Source organism: Seriola lalandi, unplaced genomic scaffold (assembly GCF_002814215.2).
Source record: "Seriola lalandi dorsalis isolate HSWRI2012SDOR001 ecotype SW California unplaced genomic scaffold, Sedor1 jcf7180002054443, whole genome shotgun sequence".
NCBI classification, from domain to species: Eukaryota; Metazoa; Chordata; class Actinopteri; order Carangiformes; family Carangidae; genus Seriola; species Seriola lalandi.
In genome coordinates, this window is record NW_019524996.1 from 50,462 (window position 1) to 70,819 (window position 20,358).

Below are 20,358 nucleotides of genomic sequence, written 5' to 3' on the forward strand. Positions count from 1 at the left end.
TATAGAGAAAACAGCGTTGAAATTGTGGGTCTGTCCTTATTCTACAGCTTCAAAAGTTGGGGTGGGGGTGGGGGTGGGGTTGTATGTAAAGGGCTACAAGCCCCCCCCACTGCTAACCTGAAATGGATTTGAATTACATTAAAGGGTCAGTTCACACAAATTTCTCCCTCATTCCTCACAGTAACTAGTCATGCAGATGCTGTTTGTTTTACTCGTCCAGGTTTTCTGCAAAGGACTGGGAATAGACATTAAAACAAGTCAGCAGCAACATGTCTTTCCAAAGACTGGTGGATAATCTACACTCCTCACTGTGAACAGTTTACAGTGAAGCTACTTTCCACCGAAGATGAATGGAAACTGTTGACAGAGTGTTTAGTGGATTGTCCAGAGTAACTGGGACACTGTTTCTGGAAAAAGATGTTGCTGTTGAATTTTTTAAAATGTAGTTTTCAATGTTTTGCAGCAACACAAACACATTTCATTTCACTTCCATTGAACGTGAGTTGTAGCAGCAACTTCAAAACCAAAGCTGCACTTTTCTCGCTAGATATCAGCAGAGGTGAGTGAGAAAATATGGGTTCATTGTAATTTGAGTGAACTAAGCTTTTAAGTTTGAGGAGCTTTACAGAGTAGGGATTTAAGTAAGTGTTCACCCAATATCAATGTGAACACCCTCAGTTATAAGCTGAAAGTCAGCATTTTAACCTCACAACCACTGATTACTTTCAAATCCAGTGCACTGAAGTTCAGAATCTAGACAGCAGAAAACATGTCACTGTATATATACTTAGGAACTGTGCTGTGTAGTGTGGCTCAGTCGTTCCCAACCAGGGATTGAGGACAACACAAAGAGTCCCAAGGTAAATCTTAAGGAGTCTATAGATCCTTTTTGGCTTGTGACCCCTCAAAATGGTGCTATGTCCACTTGCATGTCCCTCGTCACAGGTTACATATGTTACCAGCGAAACCAAGAGGTGATAATTCCTGTGGTATTTGTATTTCTTGAATGCTTTTTTAGAGACCGAGGGGTGATAGTATCCACTAATTGACAGGAAATATGTGAAGATGAGATAAGATCCTGATTTTAAGTAGCATAAATATTTTTTCTTTTGAAACATTTCTATGATTCTTGCTATTTTCTTGAGAAATATCAGATACTGTCACCTCTTCAAGCCTTTAAAATCCACCAAATGAAATAATCCAAGAAGAAAAAATCACTCTCTTTCACTCTACTGCTAACAGTTGTTGTCCACACTTAGGCCATAACCTATGATGTGGGGTCACAAGTAGACAAAGCCAAAAAAGTTAGGAACCACTGCTGTAGATGTAGAACATCTACATAGTAGTAAATAACCTAATATTAATCCCAATACCAGTAGGGGGTAGCATCTAACACCCTCCCTGGCTGTGCAGGTCCTAGTGGACATCATTAGTCAAGTTCATGGGTTTATGAGAGCATACAGACATCCAACACCCAGTTCAGAGTCATGGTGATAACAATCCTAATTGGAGGGGAACTTAAATGAACCAGAACAAAGCTCTTATCTTTATGTATGTGAGTGCAGAGGGGGTTGCTCCTTCCCTTATCTGTACATCTACCAATTAAGACCTTCACAAAAGTGGTTCGGTTCCAATACGTCTGCAGCTATTGCTCACACTCTGGAATAATTTGCCCTTCAACTTCAATCGCCTCTCGCCAGAGGTAATAATCAACTGTGCCCAGTCTTGCCAACTCTGGTACTTACACATCCTAATTATCTCCTGGTAAGAGCTTATTATTTTTCATAATCCATTAAGATAGTCGGAAAGTGTAATTACTCTTTCAGGCTCGTCATGCGTATAGAATAAGAAGTGCCTACTGACCCCAAAAAAATTCAAAAAATATTTTTTTAAAAGGCATCCTTATCTGTGGTGTATTCTTGTTTGGAGACTCAGGAGGAAAGAGCTTTTTAATCTGATGTAAAGAACCGTTAACTCTGAGATTTGGGTAGAAAGGCCTGAAATATCCAACAGGCGTCTTTTTTAATAATTTCTCTCAAGTGAATTGTTGATGACTCACAATGGTTGGAAAATTGGAGAAAGTGGCAGTTGAAATTCACAACGAAAGGCTGAAGAATTCTCCAAGTTTACCTCAGTAGAAGCTAAGAAACAGGGACATAGTGTATTCACAATAAACGACATTAGTCAACAAGAAACATCGACTATCTTATTAATATTAGTAACAGGTTTAGTTAAATTTATCCTTACCAGTTTCTGGCAATTTTGTATTAAAAGTCAGAGAAATGCGTCTGAAAGTGAAACTTCAACTGCAAGTAAATAAAACAAGAGCCACAATCCAGAAGAAACATTGGTTTACAAAACAATCACATCTCAAGGTTTTTAGTATGTTTTCTGGAGCCTTTGATCAGATTGCACGATTTTTTTTTTTTTGGTGCACTTCAAAGACTTTGTCTGTATTGCAGAGGTTTAAATTTCTTAACCTTGGAAACAGCAGTTGAGAACAATCTCACATCAGGCTCCATTTAGTAGGTGTTCTGAAGCTTTCAATTGTGATATATGTTTGTTATATGTGTCTCCATGGTAGAGAATGAACTTCAGACTTCAACTGGGAATGCAAATTTGTACATCTACGATTCCATGACAATATGGCAAACTCCATCTGCTGATCATGATTATGTGCTATGATCAAAAGCCCTAGAACAGCTACTAAATGGACCTTGACGTGTGATTGTTTTGTCCGCTGCTCTTTCTAAGGTTAAAGCACTTTTAGAACTTGTACCAAGATGAAATTCAGCATTCATTCCTGACCTCTGAAACGGCGATCAACAAAAGAATATCAACTCCAGGTCCATTTAGTAGGTGCTGTAGAGCTTTCGGTTATACCAAATTATCTTCATCATGATGAAAATGTAATTTTCCAAAGTTATTATTTTTCTGTGCACATTAGGAATGAATCATGCATTTAGGCTTAAAGGTTGTCAGTTGGAACTTATATACAGTATATATACAGATATATACAGTATGTCTCTAAGGTAAAGGAAAAAAAATTATTGTATACAACATTTACTGGTAAAGAGCTTGTGTTACGATTGGAAGCACAACAGCTAGTAAATGGACCTGGAATTCATTTTGTTTTGTCAATTGCTGTTTCCAAGGTCCAGAATGAATATTGGAAGAAAAATCATGAAAAAACTGTGAAAATGGGTTTGCATTGCACATTGGTTTCCTTATTATAGTCCTTAATGTATTCTGTAGGCTACTGTTCATATAATCAAGTGCATATATTTACATACCATTTATATATAGATAGTTGACACATAAAATGAAGATTCTGAATAAATGAGTTGAAAAACTTAGTAAATGGAGACGCTTCACACAGCAAGAGAGGTCAGTGACTGGATTGTGTATGAAAACAATATGAATCATATGCTGCAGCCTCTGCACTCAGCAGATCTCAACCCAACTGAACACATGGGATAGCCCATCATCAAAACACCATATGATTGTATATAATCTAGGAGAGTGGTGTTCATCCATTCAGTAGAGTTTCACGATGCTCTTGGTAGATTACAATGATACTTTTCATGGGTTTTCCTTTAACTTCTCACCCACCTATATGCAAACCTTTGCTGTGACACCTCTAAACTGAATGAGTGATTATCAGCTATTGATGTTAATCCAAGTCAAGAAGGTCAATTTATGCCTTTACCCAATGTCAGAAAGAATAAACTCATATTAAATAATGTAATAGACTCATTTCATAATGTTGCACTAAGCTTTTTAGCATTAACCTTGCAAATTAAAAAGAGAAAAATACGGTAAGGCTAACAAGGCTCATTCCTTTAATAATCTCGAGGATGGAAAGTTAGCCGGATGGATAAAGCCAGATAAGATTGCTCAAGCATAAAGCCTTATTTTCAACCCTGGAGACTGTTTAATCCCTGTAAAACTACGCTCATTACCTCGGTGGGAAAAGGGGAGATTTGCTTAATTAAGTTGTTAAGAAACCAGCAAACCCTGCAGCTGTCTGAGACCACAGCAAATTTCATTTGGGAGAAAGACTGATCGACTGACAGTGTGTGTGGGTGTAGGCTGTGTGTGTGTGCTCTTGACAGAAAGACAAAAATACATTACTGTATCTCTCAAATTCAGTCACACTTTACTTTTAATTAGTATGTCTGTGTTGTTGCAAATTGCTGAACTTGGTCTGCAAGTGCAAAGAGATGGACAGATACCCCAAGATGCACATAACACATAGCTGATTCTGATGCAATAAGGGCAAAAGCTATCTAAGATGAATACAGATTAATCATACAACAAAAATTAAATGAAATGTTATTATTGGTATTCTTGACTAATAAAATGCGATTTTTATTGTGAATGTTTATTTATTTTTTGTATATTACAGAATTTTACATTAGAGACTGTTGCTCAGACGATCACATTGGAGTCTTATTACAGGTCATTTGACATTGTTTGGAAGACATTTTCAGACTATTATTACTACTATTCAGGACTCCCTGACACAGGAGATAATGTATCTCAAAGGGGCCTTCCTGGCCAAATAAAGGATAAATAAAAAAAGAATAACAAATATATCCAGCTGAGGAAAAAAACAAATAAAAAAAGATGTCATACATATTATATATGTTTCACACTAAATAACATTGTTTAATCAGTTCCAAAAATGTATGGCTTTGCTCTTCCGACTAAGTTTCAGGGTGTCAAGATATGTATTACAGGTGGCATTGATTACACTGAAGTGTGACTTTTGGTTTGAGTGCTTAAACTTTCCAAATATCAAAAGCAGATTTACAATGTATGAAATACCACCGTTTTTTATCCTTGATTCCTTTTGCAAACAACAAAAATGTATCTACGAAGTCCATTGTAAGGTTATATATATTTCCTCTTTGAAGAAAGTTAGTCATGTCACTCTGAAATATTTCAGCGTAGGTGCATTCAGCTTGAATGAATCAAATCAAATCAAAGTCACATCACTTTTTATTTATTTTTTGTTTTTACAAAATGCATACAAGCTATCCTGGTGTGGTTTATATCTAAGATATAATGGGTAACACTTATGCATTATTTTAAATAAAACTTTTACAAACATTTGTTGGTTGCTCTGGGATTTATAACTGGATAAATTTGTCCATTTATGTTTGTGAGATTAAATGATGCTATTATTCTTTTTTTCCTTCTTTTTTTATTAACAAAAGTAAAATATAATATTTCAGGTAAAACAGCAGTAGGCGTAAAGTACAAAAGTAGAACATAAAATAAGTCAAAACACTAGAAGGCATGTCTGTAAAAAAGCAACAGGGGTACATAAATACACGTAAACACATTATATTGTCCTTTTTTCTTGCAACTGGCAACAATGAAAAGAAAGTACGCCATTTCCGACCGCCATATTGTTTAGTTTTAGCCTTTGGCAGTTTTAGCAAAAAGCCGTGCATGGACGAAGGGGAAGACCAAAGGCCCACAAAAGACAGCTTAAATGTGGTTTAAAATCCTTTTGAGTGGCCTATCCAACGCAACAGTATCCAAACAGAACAGTACACGACTGAAGGATTAATTTTTATTTGGAAAAAAATAAGAAGGAGGATTAAAACGAGGTAGCAACCGTGAAGTCTGCAATGACGACAGGTGAGCTAACCTTCAAAACAAACGCTTTACTTTTACCGGGATAAAACGCACTTTTGATATCGTCGTTGTAAAATACAAATAAAAATATTTTGCATAACTAGTATTAATTATAAGTGTTTGAAAAGAGGTGCAGTCATGGCGCCAGGTGTTTAGCAAGGACCAGTTAGCTAACATTAACGTGCCACTTATTTTCTCTGTTAATTGTTTATTCGAGAAAATGTCATAAATTAATCCATTTAAGTTTCTCAGATTCCTTGGTCAGGTCTTCAAATGTCTTCTTTTATGTGACCAACAGTCAAAATCCTCAATATATAGCATTTGTGATAATTATAAACAGAGGCTGATGTTTGAGAGTCGGGAAACAGCTTCTTTTTTTTGTGGCATAGCTGCTTGAAAAACCTAGTAATCAGTTGTCCAGTTATTCAGGGATTATTTGGGGATTATTTTTATGAACTGATTCTTGCAGCTCTAAATAGATGTAACATAAAGTACCTTAATTATACTGTACCCTCCTTAAACGTAAGTAATGAGTTTTTATCCTAGAGCTATTAAGACATATTTTTATGACTGGCACTTACATTTGGGCTGCCCAGTACTTTTTAATCACTTAATTAGAAGTATACAGTAATTACCCAACAATTTTAGAAGATGAGGTTCTCAGCTGACACTGCATTTTTACCAAACTTTTTAATGTAATCTTAAAAAAATGTGCAGTACCTTAACTGGCTGTTGGTTGGTTTGTTAGTAAATTTCTTATTCCTTAATTGACCATCACCACCTTAATTTCTGCCAGCTTATTGGTAAGGGTTTCTCACAGGTGTAATTTTGTTTAAGTAATGTTCAGATAGTAGACTCTAACTGGCATGTTGGCATGACATGATACCAAGGGTCAGAAGATGGGAGTAGTGTCGTTGCCAAGGTAGCAGGTGTAATGCATGCATGTAGTTTTCGATTAGTATTGCTTATAATAATGATGATCTACATGACCATTGTTTGAACTTACTTACAGGTAAGTATGATTGTTTTGTTTTATGATGTTCTATAACTTTTATTTGCTGAAAATTATGAGGTGACATTCTGATTTACTGTGATAGATTGGGTTGACAACAGGCCTATTTACATTCAGTACAAATCCTCACAGAACCTGATTTATTCCTACCACCTTTTAACCCCTCACACCTTCTTTTGTTTTCTTCTCACTGCTTTCCTCCTCCTGTCTTCCCATATAGCGTCACATACTGGCTGTTTTCTCTCTCTCTTGATTGATAAACACAGCTACTCACAAAGATAAATTGCCTTCAGTTACTGATACAGGTTCACAATTTCAGTTGTTTATATGAGACAAACACTCTGTGTATTGTTATTCTCTTATACATCTGTGCATGTGACATTGCCGTGCAGCCTGTGACCACACTTCTTAATTTGGCTTACTCTTTTTTTAGTGTTTCTATTTTATTTTTGTCCTTATCCCTCCTCTCAACCTACATCTCCCTGCCTTTACTCCTCTGTCTCTACTTCTGCTTCACTTCCCATGACATACACCCCCCTCCTCGACCAAGGAGCCACCACTGTTTTCCCCTCTACTATCTCCGACAGCCTCCCGTTTTGCATCCGTCCATCACCCTGTTTGCAATGACAAGATGTGGAAATATCAAAGGCAGAAAGACAAATGAGTGAAGGTGGCGGTGCTGTAGGAGGAAACATATTCAGTAAGAGACTTGTGCAGAGAGCAAGCGAGAGCGTCGCCCTCCCATCTTCGTTCTCCCCCCTCCCTCTCTCTCCCCTCTACTCTCTCTCTCTTTCTCTCTCTCCGAGCATGTGTGTTGGTGTGTGCGCCTCTCGTCTCTCCCGGCTCCGCTGTTGTTCGTCTCTGCTACAGATGAGCTGGGAAGAGGACAGAAAGCGGATGTATCTGGCCAGAGGAAGAGGAAAACGGGAGGAGTTTGGATCGGCATGCAAGACTAACCAGCGGCTCTGATCATCAACAGCCCTCTCTCTCTCTCTCTCTCTCTCCCCCTCTCTCTCGCTCTGTCTCTCTCTCTTTCACACGCGCACAAACACACTCACACACTCGCGCCGGCTGGATGTCTTCTTGCTAGGCTGAACGAGAGAGAGGTGCTTAGGCTTGTCATTAGTTTGGGGCATGGGGGATCCTGAGGAACCTGGATGTGCATGTGGGTGTGTGTTTGTCCGTGTGTGTGTGTGTGCATGAAGACTGAGTTACCGCCTGAGTGTGTGCGTTTTTGAATGGAGATGAGTCGGGACGTTAAATACACAGAGGCAGCTTTGATTGGCTTGCTGCTTAAATGACTCTCACCTCTTGCTCTGGGTGTCACAGAGGACTTACCTCTGGGATTTTTGTCAATGAAATCGAGCAGTTACAGAGGGCGACAGAGGATGGAGGGGAGGCAGGGGGTAGGGGTGGGGGAGCAGTTTGGGATTTTGGTAGAGCGTGTGTTTAGTGGATATGTGTGAGAATGTTGGGGGTGTAGTAGGAGCTGCTGGCAGCCACAGTAACTCTCAGCTCAAGGGAGTGATTGAGAGTGGAGGTGGAATGGAGAGGGATGCCCTGAGGGAGCATCTTAATCCTCTGTCTCTTACTTTCCATAGTAGTTATTTGGATTGTGGCAAGGTTTGCCTTCATATGTTTACTTCCTCTTCTTTGTCATTTGTGGCTTGCCTTTAAATTAGCAGTTTTTTCTATTTTTATTTTTTTCTGTGATTGTTTGCTGCAGGTCTCTGTTTCTGTCTTCTACTTTCCTCTTTGTCTCTTGCCCTAATGGCCACTATTTTCCTCTTCTCTTTCTTCCTGCATCTTATCAGTATCGTCGATATGATTGTGCAATCTATGTTTGTTATTGACATTTCGTCTCTGCCTGTGCAGGTGTGAGTGCACCAGGGGCTCCCTGGCTGAGGAGCAGGAGGGCTGATGATGGATCTGAAGGAGAGCTGTGGCAGTCAGGGGAGCCAGGAGACCTCAAGCCTGCGCCCCACCTCCTGGCAGGCCTTTGCTCATGCCAGCACACTGCATGGCTTGCGCTATGTTTTCCCTTATGGTCAGCCCAGTGTGCGCCGCTTGCTCTGGGCAGCAGCTCTGCTGGCCTGCCTGGGACTGTTAGCCCTGGAGAGTGCTGAACGCCTGGCTTATTTCCTCTCTTATCCTCACGTTACCAGCGTGGATGCCGTGGTATCGAGCAGCCTGGTCTTTCCCGCCGTGACCATTTGTAACCTCAATGCATACCGCTTCAGCCGCCTCACGCGCAATGACCTGTACCACGCAGGAGAGCTAATGGCCTTGGTGGATGTGCACCTGAAAATCCCCCAGCCACACCTGGCTGAGCCTGATGTGCTGGCTTCCCTGCAGGAAAAAGCCAACTTCACCAAATATAAGCCCACACCGTTCAGCATGAAGGAATTCATCGAGAGGGTTGGCCACGACCTGAAAGAGATGATGCTCTACTGCCGCTACCAAGGCCAGGAATGCAGCCACAGCGACTTCAAAACTGTGAGTCCACTCTTTTTTTTTAAATGTCAGCTCTGTTCTGAGATCAGGTGGGGTCAGAGTGTCTTTGCTGCCTCACAGCCCTTAAAGGACTGTGGCACTGAGGTGTTTGGGTTGCGTGTTCTGAGTCTTGCAAGTTTCCAGAGATGGATAATTTTTTTTTGCCAGTAAAATGACTTGATATATGCTGATAGCTGCTCTTTCCCTCCCACGCTTCTACTCTGGGAGTCTCCTGCTGTGTTTTCTCCTCGGGACTTTAGTGTTTGGCTGCACAGGTTGACTCTGATGCTTTGTATGCTCTCTGCTGTTACCTTGTTGTTATCCTCAGCCCCTAAATCTTAACATTGTGTTTACTGGTACATACAGTTATGCAACCGGTGTATAGTATTGCAGTCACTTAATGAAAGAAATAGTTTTGTGTTGGGTCATAGTGAATAGTAAATTACCCCAAATCCCTCTGCTACCTCATACTTCCAGCCAAATAGTTTTCTTTCTTTTAGAACATTCAAAGGATGTTTGTGAACCTGCTGCTTTGTCTGATAGAGCCAAAAAAGCCAAACAAATGGACCATTATTTGGATGTTTGCTGGTGTTAATTTCTAATAATTAGAAAACTAATTTGGCTTGCCGTTGAGTGTAGCAGCCTCTTATTTCGTTTGTTCTATGTCAAACCTGAGGACATAGACCAGAGCTAAGTAGTGTTATGTTGTTTAAATGCTGTGCATTTTCATGCACTGGTAAAACTGACACGCTGATCATTTAAGGCCTTTATGTTTCAACAAATACTCCACTTTTTGGCAGATCATAGTGAGCAAGTGTTGGCACTTGTTGCATACTTGGACTTTCTGACTGATTCTTAATGAAGTCCAGCAGTGAATAGGTGAACACCATGTAAAAGTTAGAAGAGAATAGTTAAACTCTTCTGTTGACCTTGTGAATAAAAAGACTATAATTTCAATGTCATTTCTTCAGTGACAAACAAATGTCATAAGACTTTTAAGATCTTCTAAGATGCCTCTGGAAACTCTTGTGAAGGATCCTGTTGCTGGTATTTTAGAGTACCACACCAGGGTGTTTGCAAGGTTAACCTCGTGACCACAAATCATACATACATTTCTGCAGACGATTTTTGAATATATTCTGTACAGTTTTAGGGTTTAGGATGTATTTATTCTGCAGTTCTATTGTTAAAGATTGTTGGCATACTCTTGAGTTGAAAATCCATCTCACTAAACACCAGGTCTGCATTAGCTTTGTTGGTGCTGCATTGTTGTTGCCTAATAATGTTGTTTAAGTTCAGATTGATTTTGAAAAAACTGCACTACATTACCTTATTATAATAACAGTGTAACTATGACTAAGATTGTGGTTTAATGGAATTTATTGAATCTGAATCTTATCAAATTCCGTATTGAATCTAAATGGGTTTAGTTTTCAACATTTACAAACAATAGTAGTTATAACTAAGTAAAACTCAAAGATTAATGTAATCAACACCTTTTTAGCAATAAACTTAATTTGCCTCTCAATGTGTAGCAACAAGCTGTGTGAAATGAGCAGAATTTACATTTCACACCTTACTTTTCATGAGTTACTTTAATACTGGAAGTCCTGGTTCCTGAGGGCTGTTAAGTTAATGAGCTAAAAATACCAAAATAATATGACTAGTACAATAACTGGGAAATTCCTACACCTGAAATGGGCGTGACATGATGGAGAAGAATGTGGTTGTGGACTGGAGTTAAAGTGATAGGTCTTTGGGATGAACTGTTTCAATATACCATTTTTATGTTAATAGTAGTGCAAAATTTAGGGTGTCTGCTTTTGGTTATATCCATTCAGTTAAGGCAAGCTGTTGACTTTTTAGTGCCGCAACAATCCTGCACTGTTGCACTTGAACATATTTCAGTGAGTTCTATGCAATAAGGTTAAGGTTTAGACATAAAATTTGGGAAATTAGAGCAGTGGCATTAGAGATTCTTTAGTGTTAGTCAGAAAGGGCAGCAACTAGTGCTGACAGATGAATCATATTTTCATTGTTATCGCCATATGAACATATGCAATAATCACATCGCAAAAGACTGATGAATTAGAAAAAATAATTTCATTTACACACGCTATGCAGTCACAGGCTTTTCAAGGCGCAATGCCTGAGACCCGACCCCAAATGACCCGTAAAAAAAAAAAAACTGCTGTGTGTGTCGAGCTACACACACACACACACACACACACACACACACACACACACACACACACACACACACACACACACACACATACAGAGCACGGAGGCGGCGGTGGAGACCAGTGAGGAGAAAAGTTTTTACAACAAATACGGTTGTAGCACTGTGAGTGTCATTACAACCTTTGTGTGAGATTAGCGTCCTCTATCACACCACCTGTTCAACAAGATTTGAAATGAAGAAGAACTACATTTTCAACTTCTCCATCCGTTTATTGTACGCGAGTACAGAGTACCAAAGTTAAGCTAATAGTAAACTGTTATGAACAAGCTAAAAGGAAAACTGTCTGTGTGTAGACTGCAGCTTAATTTACCACAAACTTTTGTAAACCTATAACTACAGCCTGAGACAGCAGTCCCCCCCCCCAGCAGCGTTACCTGCAGCAGAGGGAGGAGGACGAAGGAGATGACCGATAGTGACCATTGTCTGTGTTCCTCATTCAGCTTTACTCAGCAAAACTGTTTATGCACATTTCAATATTTGTTTATTTAAGTCATAATGTCATTGCAGTATTGAACACTGTCATTGCACATTGCAAGTTTTCCTCATATCGTGCAGGCCTAGCAGCAACTTACAGTTATTTTCATTATCGATATATTCTGCCCATTATTATTATTTAATTAAATAATTAATCGTTTGGTCAATGTAATGTCAAAAAATGTAAAAATCAAATGTCATGTTTTGAACAAAAAATATTCTGTATATGACTATATACAACAAAGAGAAGCAGCAAATCCTGTCATTTGAGAAGGTGAAACCTGAGAATGTGTAGCAGTTTTCACAGTTTTTGCTTGGAGATGATAACAGATTTAACGGAAACAGTTAATTAATTATCAAAATAGTTCCAGATTAGTTTTTATATCGATTAACTAAATGAAAACTGGAGTAATCATTTCATCTATAGTACCACAGTCTATTGAATCCAGGTATTTTGCTGAACGGGAGTCGGATCCAAAATGCAACTGCATATCGTGATGAAATCCAACCCTATGTATGACAAAAATATGAAGCCTACTCAGCATTGTAACAGACAACACACACACAACTCAAGCAAGCTTTATGATTATTCAAGTAGCTTTTAATATTGCACAGAAATGAGTGGAAACCACTGGCTTCTTGGTACCGCTACAGTCGGCTTTGTACTTCTCCTTCAGTTACATTGGTCTATTGAACAGAGTTATTATGTACAGTACGTATCATGGCACAGGGTCATGTAATGCACAGCGGCCTGGCTTTCTATTTAAAGCTCGTACACAAATTGCAGCTGATAGAGTTAACAAGATGTTCTTTTTGTTTGTCGGCCTCAAAACTGACCAGTGGTGCATGCACAACGTGAACAGCGCTCTGGGATCTGATGTGCTTTGATGAGCTCTTCATTTTGTACAGAGTAGACTGTTTTGTCATTAACAGCACATCCACAGCATTATTGCACCTCAGCAGTGTGTAATCTAAGACATTAAATCTTCTAGGTCTGTGTTTGTTACTGTTGGATTGATACATTCATGTTTCAGCCCGAGAGATGCTCAATGCACAGACGCTAATGGGAAAAACAACAATGGTGAATCACATGTTGGCCATAGTGATTTTCCATTCATGCCTTCAGATGGATGCTCCCCCTGGAGCTCTGATCCATATTGCAGTGAGCCACAGCAAAGCTACAACTGAGCAGTTCCCTACTCATGTCTGCCAGGACAACGTTTGATTTTCATAATTTCATTCTGTTGAATCTTCAAGCTAGCCTGGCTCTGTCATTGCCTTCCCATGTAGCCCACTGAGTCTCTATTTGACTCCCCTTGGTAACCATCTTGCAAGCTGTCTGACACGCCTTTGACCTCAAGCTGGGTTCAAATATAATCATGTTGACAGAGAGGCTACTAGAAGGCACTGTCATCCTCTATGCCCGCTGCCTGTTGCTGCTGCTGAGCTCCTCCTGACTCTCCTCACTCCTCTCTGTTGACTCGCTGTGTCTCTTCTCTCTCTGTCACTGCAGCGACACACCTTCCTATCTATGGTGCCTTCTGAGAGGAAAGAAAAAAAAAAAACAAAACAAGAAACACCAGGTCCCCAAAAATAGAAAAAATGCATGCATGAATGCACTCAGGCACTCATTGCATTCACACAAACGCATACACAGACACCAAAATATACGCATACATGACACAGTGTACACACACACAGAGGGACAACATTACCATGACACTCCAGGGACCCGAGTCAGCATTTGAGTGACATTGTGATGAATGACCGTAGGGGGGATTGTGGGGACATGGGAGTCAGTGTGATGTGACTGATGGAACTGGAGCAGAGTACTGTACAAATGGGAAGTGGCATCAGTGTGTGCATTTCCACCTATATGTATGTATAATGTGTCTCCTCAGATGTGCAGACTGCTCATCTTGTTAATTTATGCTTATACGGGAGCACGTCTGCAATCCACCTGACATGATTCATCCTAAATAAGCACTTTGGTACACTTGTTTTTCCAAGGATGCCAAAAAGGAGGGCACATCTTGAGCCAAATTCAGCATTCTCCCATCCAAGCAGAGCTAGTGAATGATACAATAGCCTGCCTTCACCCTGTTTAGAGATTCTTTCAATCCAGTATCTCTGCAAGGATGCTGAGTAGTCAGAATACAACTCCATCCTAGTTAATATGGTGTGACTGTGGATCAGTGAGAAGGTTGTGGTGCTGAAGGGAAAAATCCAAAATATACAGTCTGGATTCGGATTGCGTCCACATGTGTCAGTAACAACTACTGAAATACTGTAGTTTACTTTTATCTTCTTTCACTTAAATCATAAAATGACATGATAATACTGCATTATCATTTTGCAAATTTCTGTTTAGAACAGGAAACTAACAAGAAATTGCATTACAGAAATGCCATACAGAAATGCCATGTCCACCAAAGAGCACTGACAACATTATTTCTGAACTGTAGAACACCCTGGTCACAGATCTTAAATAATGAAATGTAAAGGATCCTCAAGTGTTTGTGTAAGAAATAAATATTGTCAATTTTGTTTTATTGGATATTTTTAAAACCCGTAATTACCAATATGATATGAATTGAAATATTTAGATACTCTTAGGTTTTATACCAATACCACCTCAATTTAGGAAATATAGAGCTAAACCTTTTTCTTAATTTAATGAAAGAAGCCAAACTGACACACCTGTCCCAGACCTACATGTATATACTGATATTGAAGAAAATACTCTTAATTGGGGATTTTCTCACAGTTTTTAATAGGGGACGTAGGCCAGAAATAAAAATCACATCAAAATACACTTTGTAATAGAACATTAACTTTAAAGAAAAAAGAGCAGACGCCTAATGTCACATTTAATGACTGTGACTATGGTTTAGGTTGCAATCTATTTATCAAAATTGATCATGAGTTGAGATGTGTCAGGATTTGGGTCTCTTATCACTTCAGCCAATAATTTTTATGTGGTAAAATACTGTGATTTTGATTTTAACCATAACACCCAGCCTTAAGAAGGTGTGCAGATGTCAGTTCAAGTAGATCATGTGTCATTTGTATGGGAATTAGAGATTTCCCCTTGCCTGTGTTTGTTTTAGAATGTGATTGCAAACATGATTAAACACTGATTGATCGCACTGACAAGCCACATCAGTGACTGCCAGAGTGAATCATTTCAGTGTGCCAGGCCTGCACTCGCTGCATACTTCATTTATATATATAAAGACCCCTGGAGCACTGCAGGCCAGGGACGACCCTATCACACACTCTGCCTTAATGTGAAACCTGATAGCAGCTAGACCCTGAGCTCTGTATCACAAAGACACTAATTAGCCACTCGTCTCTTCCTTTTACTGAAGCCTTGTTGTATCAGCACTGCAAATGTTATGGTGCTGGCTGTTTACAGCAACAGCAATTAGCCATTACACACAACCTGTGGCCTTAACACTTCACAGGCTGATCATTGCATGACTAGATTTGCTTTGCTCTCACCAGCAGAGCCTCACAAGACTACCGTCAGTCACCCATCATGGAGGATTGTGTTCTTTATAATCTGTCCTCCCATTCATCCACTGGTCACTCCATCTCTCTAACTGCATTTTATCATCTTCAGATTAATTTCTCAATATTTAAAAGCCCAATGCATCACAATAGGTGTTAGTGGCTGCACTGTATTAATCACTTATGTGGTATTACCATGGCATTTTACATTCCTGGCAGGAATGATGTCTGAGTCTCTTAAAGGGCATGGAACTGCCCCCCATAAGCCCACCACTCTGAAACACCCCGGAGAGGCAGCGGCGACCTTTGCTATTTAACCAGCTTGGAAGAAAAGCTGGAGTGCAGCCACAGACAGACAGCTCAGTGTGGATAGTGCTTATGTGGTAGACACTGCAGCTGGCTGCAGTGGTGGATTATGGTAGGCTGTTGATATAGTGTCTGTTGTGGTGAAGCTTAAAGCAGCAGTAATTTTCCCTGAAGGGTTTTCCTCATCCTCAAACCACTGATACTGACTTATTGGCTGTACTGACAGTTGGGGGTTCAATGATTGATGAAATGATTGAGTAATTTAGTTTTGTTAGGTGTCCAACCAAAAATAAGAAAGTTTAGCGTAACCCTAAACTGCTCCAGCCATTTTCAAAGGTCTTGTCATGAAAAGGTTATAAAGATGTTTTTCTTGCTGCCATAGAACCATGGTCTTGCACTTGAGTAAGTTGTGACTTAGCAGCATAAACGATGCAGAGGCCTGAGCTTACTGGGAAGTCATAAAACAATTAATACAGAATATAGCATGTGTAGATTAGGGCTGTCCCAAACGATTATTCTTTAAACGATTAATCTCGATTATTCGACTAATCTAATGATTTTTTTATTTTTTATTAACCTAACAGTAATTTTATTGCAATTATTTTCCGGTTAGTCATTTAATATAACAATTTGCCCCGTCCAACACACACACACTGCACCAGGGTGCTTCCTCTTTATGCTCGTGCATGACTGTTTATTTGTTGGCCCAGTTGATCACCTTTTGGTGTTTTAAGCAAGACAGAAAAGAGGTTTATAGCAGAGACAGAGAGTGTTGTCAGTGACTGAAGAGAGGAGTAAACGGGACATGAAGTCATGGTTTGAGTCTGGATGTTGGCTGGCATTCACACCAGAAAAGAGAGAAGAGGAGAGAAGTACGGTCCATTACCTCAGCAGCCTGTCTGGAGACCTACTTCATCTTGGCCACGGGAGGAGGAGGAGGAGGAGGAGAAGGAGTGTATGCGTGTTGTTCATGAGTGTGTGTTTTAATATGCTGTAGGGCATGTTTTTATTTTCATGTGTGTATGGATTTTGTTGTAATGTGCTGTCACATGCAGTCAGTCTTGCTTTTCATGTGTGTGTCTGTTGTAGCTGCTCTATGAATTAGCCATCAGTTGCTTTCAGCAGATACTGACAAATTATTATGAAATCAAAGGTGAACTGGCTAGTTAACTGTTACATAGTGAAAATTATGAGCTGTTTGAATCAGTAGTTAGCTTCCAAGAAGAATTGTATCTTGCATAATCATGATAATGTTATGCTTTATTGATCTGCATAGGAAGTCCTTTTTTTGTTTACCAACCCCTGCAGTTCAGTTACAGAGAAGCAGGACTTGCTCTAAGGCCATTCAACTTAATGGTTTCAAGTATGGATGCATTTAGAAAAGAAAAGGTAAGAAACAGGGTTCCGCTTCTATCTGCAAATTGTTGGAAATTGTAATATAGTATATATTTTTCATATGTTGAAGCTATAATGGCTTTAACTGAGCACTTACTTTGAAGTGATTGTGCCCTGAATTACATTAAAACTAAGACTAAATTTCAGAATTGTAGGGTACTTAGTTGATTAAACTAAAGAAAATCGCAGCAAATTGATGCTTCAGTGAGAAAGTCATAAAATCTCAGTCTTGGTTGTTGGAAAATATCATGTGGGTGGGTACTTGTGTGATTGCTGGAGGTTGCCATTACATGTTTATGCTCCTTGCAGCTGTAGAGTGTAAGAGTTTTTTGGCCCCGACAGGTTTCTTGTTAAGCTTTCACAATATTCTGCCTGAACATAGTTTACTCAACACGTGTTTTTGTTTGTCCCAACAGCTGGCGGCTGAAATTTCAGCTCTTTTCATGGGTGTGACAAAGTTCTAACTGTATGGGCTAATGTTTTCAGCATTTTACTGATGATGGCTTTTACAGTTCACTGTGTGCATGCAAAATTCTGGCTGAACATACTCAAGCATAATTAGGGCTTTATTTTCGAAATAATCTGTGGTCACACTGCTTCTCTGTCCTCTGCTGTCTGCTCTATCTGCTCTCTGGGAGAGGTGGGGCTGCAGGTACACACACACACACACACACACACACACACACACACACACACACACACACAGAGCATGACAGAAGCTGCGCTGGACAGAGAACCAGGTGAAATAAAGATAACTGAAAAATACTGGAGTTAACGGCAACTATCACTGAACTTTAAGTTAGTGAAATAAAAAGTAAAAGGCCAATAAGAACTTCATTCAACCAACTGTTCAATATGCAACAAACAGCAAAAAGATATTTTCATCTGTTTCTTCCGCCGACCCTTGCTGTCTTTTACCCAACAACTTGGCGCTGGTTATGCTAACAGTGAACTGTTAGGAAATGCTACAACGAAAGCAGTCTGTATGTGAATCTAACTGATTTTCTTAGTTTACCACAAATCTTAAAACGTTGCAGATTGTTGTAAACTGAGCAACTGGCTGAGACTAACCAGAACAATCAATTCAAATCCTGTTCTGAATTCATTGTTTTTTAAACATTATTTTTAAAAGAACCAGTAATAGTCTGAGCTGGATCATTAAGTTTATGGTTAATGTCTGACTTTGGGAGGATGAGCACATAGCAGTTTAAATCCCTTCACTCTAAGTCTTGTTTAACCAGTGCTATTTTGTGGTTATTATTTCTTTTGGCGCTCAGTGACATCAGCCACAAACGTGACGGATCTTCCTTAGTAGACAGAGCTTTTTAATGTAATTTGTCGTTGTAGCTGATAAATACTTTCATAAAGTCGTCTGCTGATGGCTGAGAATTTACACTGAATAAGTCTTTGAGAAGAATCTGGGTTTATTGATCATGCCAGTGTCATTTAGATTTTCTAGTAAAAATTAATGGTTTAGATTAATCAACTATTCGATTAATTCGTTAGAGAAATACTTGTTAGTGGCAGCCCTAAGCGTAATATCCAAAACCGAAAGTTTAAGACCAGGGTATCTAATCTTTGCTGGAAAAGTCTCCTAGTGTCTCTAGCTCTAGCTTATTAAAGACAACCTCAGGTTTATGTCAGGGTATGTTGCCTATCTGAAAGTGGGGATTGGAATTTCACAAATTCAAAGAGTAAGAGAAATAATTTTGTTATTTCATTGCAGTTTCTAACTGAAAAGTTGTTCAGATAAAAACTCAGAAACATGTAGGAAGTAGGCACATTAAGGTAACCCTTTGGTAACATATATTTCCTGATGCAAGTAGTCACCGGTTATTAAGAAGTTGTCCAACAAATAAGTCATTACCTTCCTCAATTATTAAAATGGTGACTACAGCAGTATTGAGAGAAGTGGTAACAATTTGAAGCACTTGTATTTCAAAGGGTACAATACACTGAGCACGTGACATGAAGCTGAACCTCATTTATCACCCCCCCCCTACATGATCAGCTTTGCTTATTTTCCTCTCTTGGTGACATGATTGTGTTTTATGATCAGATTTTCTGCTATCTAAACATAGATGATGACTACATAAACAATTCCTCTGCAGCATAAAGACAGCTTTGAGGATTTTATTACCGTAGTAGTCGATCGTGATTTCATGCTGTCTGCAGTGATACTCTTCCTCCTGTGCTCTCTGTCTCCTGCTCTGTTTTTCTATTACCTTTCATATCCCAGCCTTCTTCCCCTCTCCATAATTTACCAGACAGTGTCTGTATGGAGCATTAGATGCTCAAACTTGACTGGCTGACTGCCCTCCTTAAACAGGCTGACAGACTCTTTTAGACTTCCCTTTGTCCACCTGTCTGTCTATCTTTAATCTTTGTAAGCTGCCCAGTAGCTCTTTTGATCCCGGCGTTCAGTGTCACCTGAGAGCTGTGTGCTTGAGGCCTGGGTCTGTTTGCTGGGCTAAAGAGATTTAGGCTGCTTTAATGGAAAGTGACCACTGGATAAATGGATACCTTGATATTTTGAGCCGCAGTGTCTTTTGTCATGTTTGCTAAGCACTTGTCACATTTTGGGAGTGTAGGAAAGGACTTGTTGCATGTTTTTCTGCAGTACATTTTCTTAATGATTCAGTCAATTAATCAGTCAGACTTGACATTCCACAAAATGATAAAATGCTTCATCATTCAAACAGTTTAGAGGTTGCTTTTCTACAATTGCTTTTTGTTGGAAAATGGAGAACTTTTGAAGCGCTTCTGTAATTTGCCATAGAGATGCATTTTTTTTCCCTTCAAATGTGACTTCTAGGTCTGTTGAAATACCAGTCTAAAAGTTTAAATGTCAAGATATCCCTTCAACAGTTTGACGTGCAAGCGCTGACCCTCCTGTCTCCAGGTACGGCTGCTGTCCTCCTGGAAAGGATCTTACATTGGTGTCAGGACAATGTGCGCTCTTTTTGTCAAAATGACGCATGTGTGCAGGACAGCGTGACTGGAAATCACAGACATTGGCCCCACGAGGGCAAAGTTGGATTGATTCTCTCTCTCGGCTATTCCTTTGTTTAAACAGGGCTTTTCTTTCCTCCATATTCTGGGCTGTATCCCACCCAGAAGAATGACAGGCCGAACACATGATGAATTCCTTTAAATTTTAGTTGAGCTCTGCAGTCAGCTGACTTTATGATATCTTAGGCCCAGATAAATACACTACCTGTGTCTGTATGTGTGTGTATGTGTATGTGTATGTATGTGTATATATATATAT

At 39.4% G+C, this 20,358-nt stretch overlaps 1 protein-coding gene across 1 annotated transcript in view; it reads left to right on the forward strand.

The window, feature by feature from the left end:
* The first annotated feature begins 8,545 nt into the window (after window positions 1–8,545).
* Window positions 8,546–20,358, forward strand: part of asic2 (acid-sensing (proton-gated) ion channel 2) — a 357,870-nt gene continuing 346,057 nt past the window's right edge. The window contains exon 1 of the mRNA XM_023410938.2: window positions 8,546–9,157. Within this exon, the coding sequence (XP_023266706.1) occupies window positions 8,582–9,157 (576 nt within the window). The 5' untranslated portion in view covers window positions 8,546–8,581. The remainder of the gene's footprint in view (window positions 9,158–20,358) is intronic.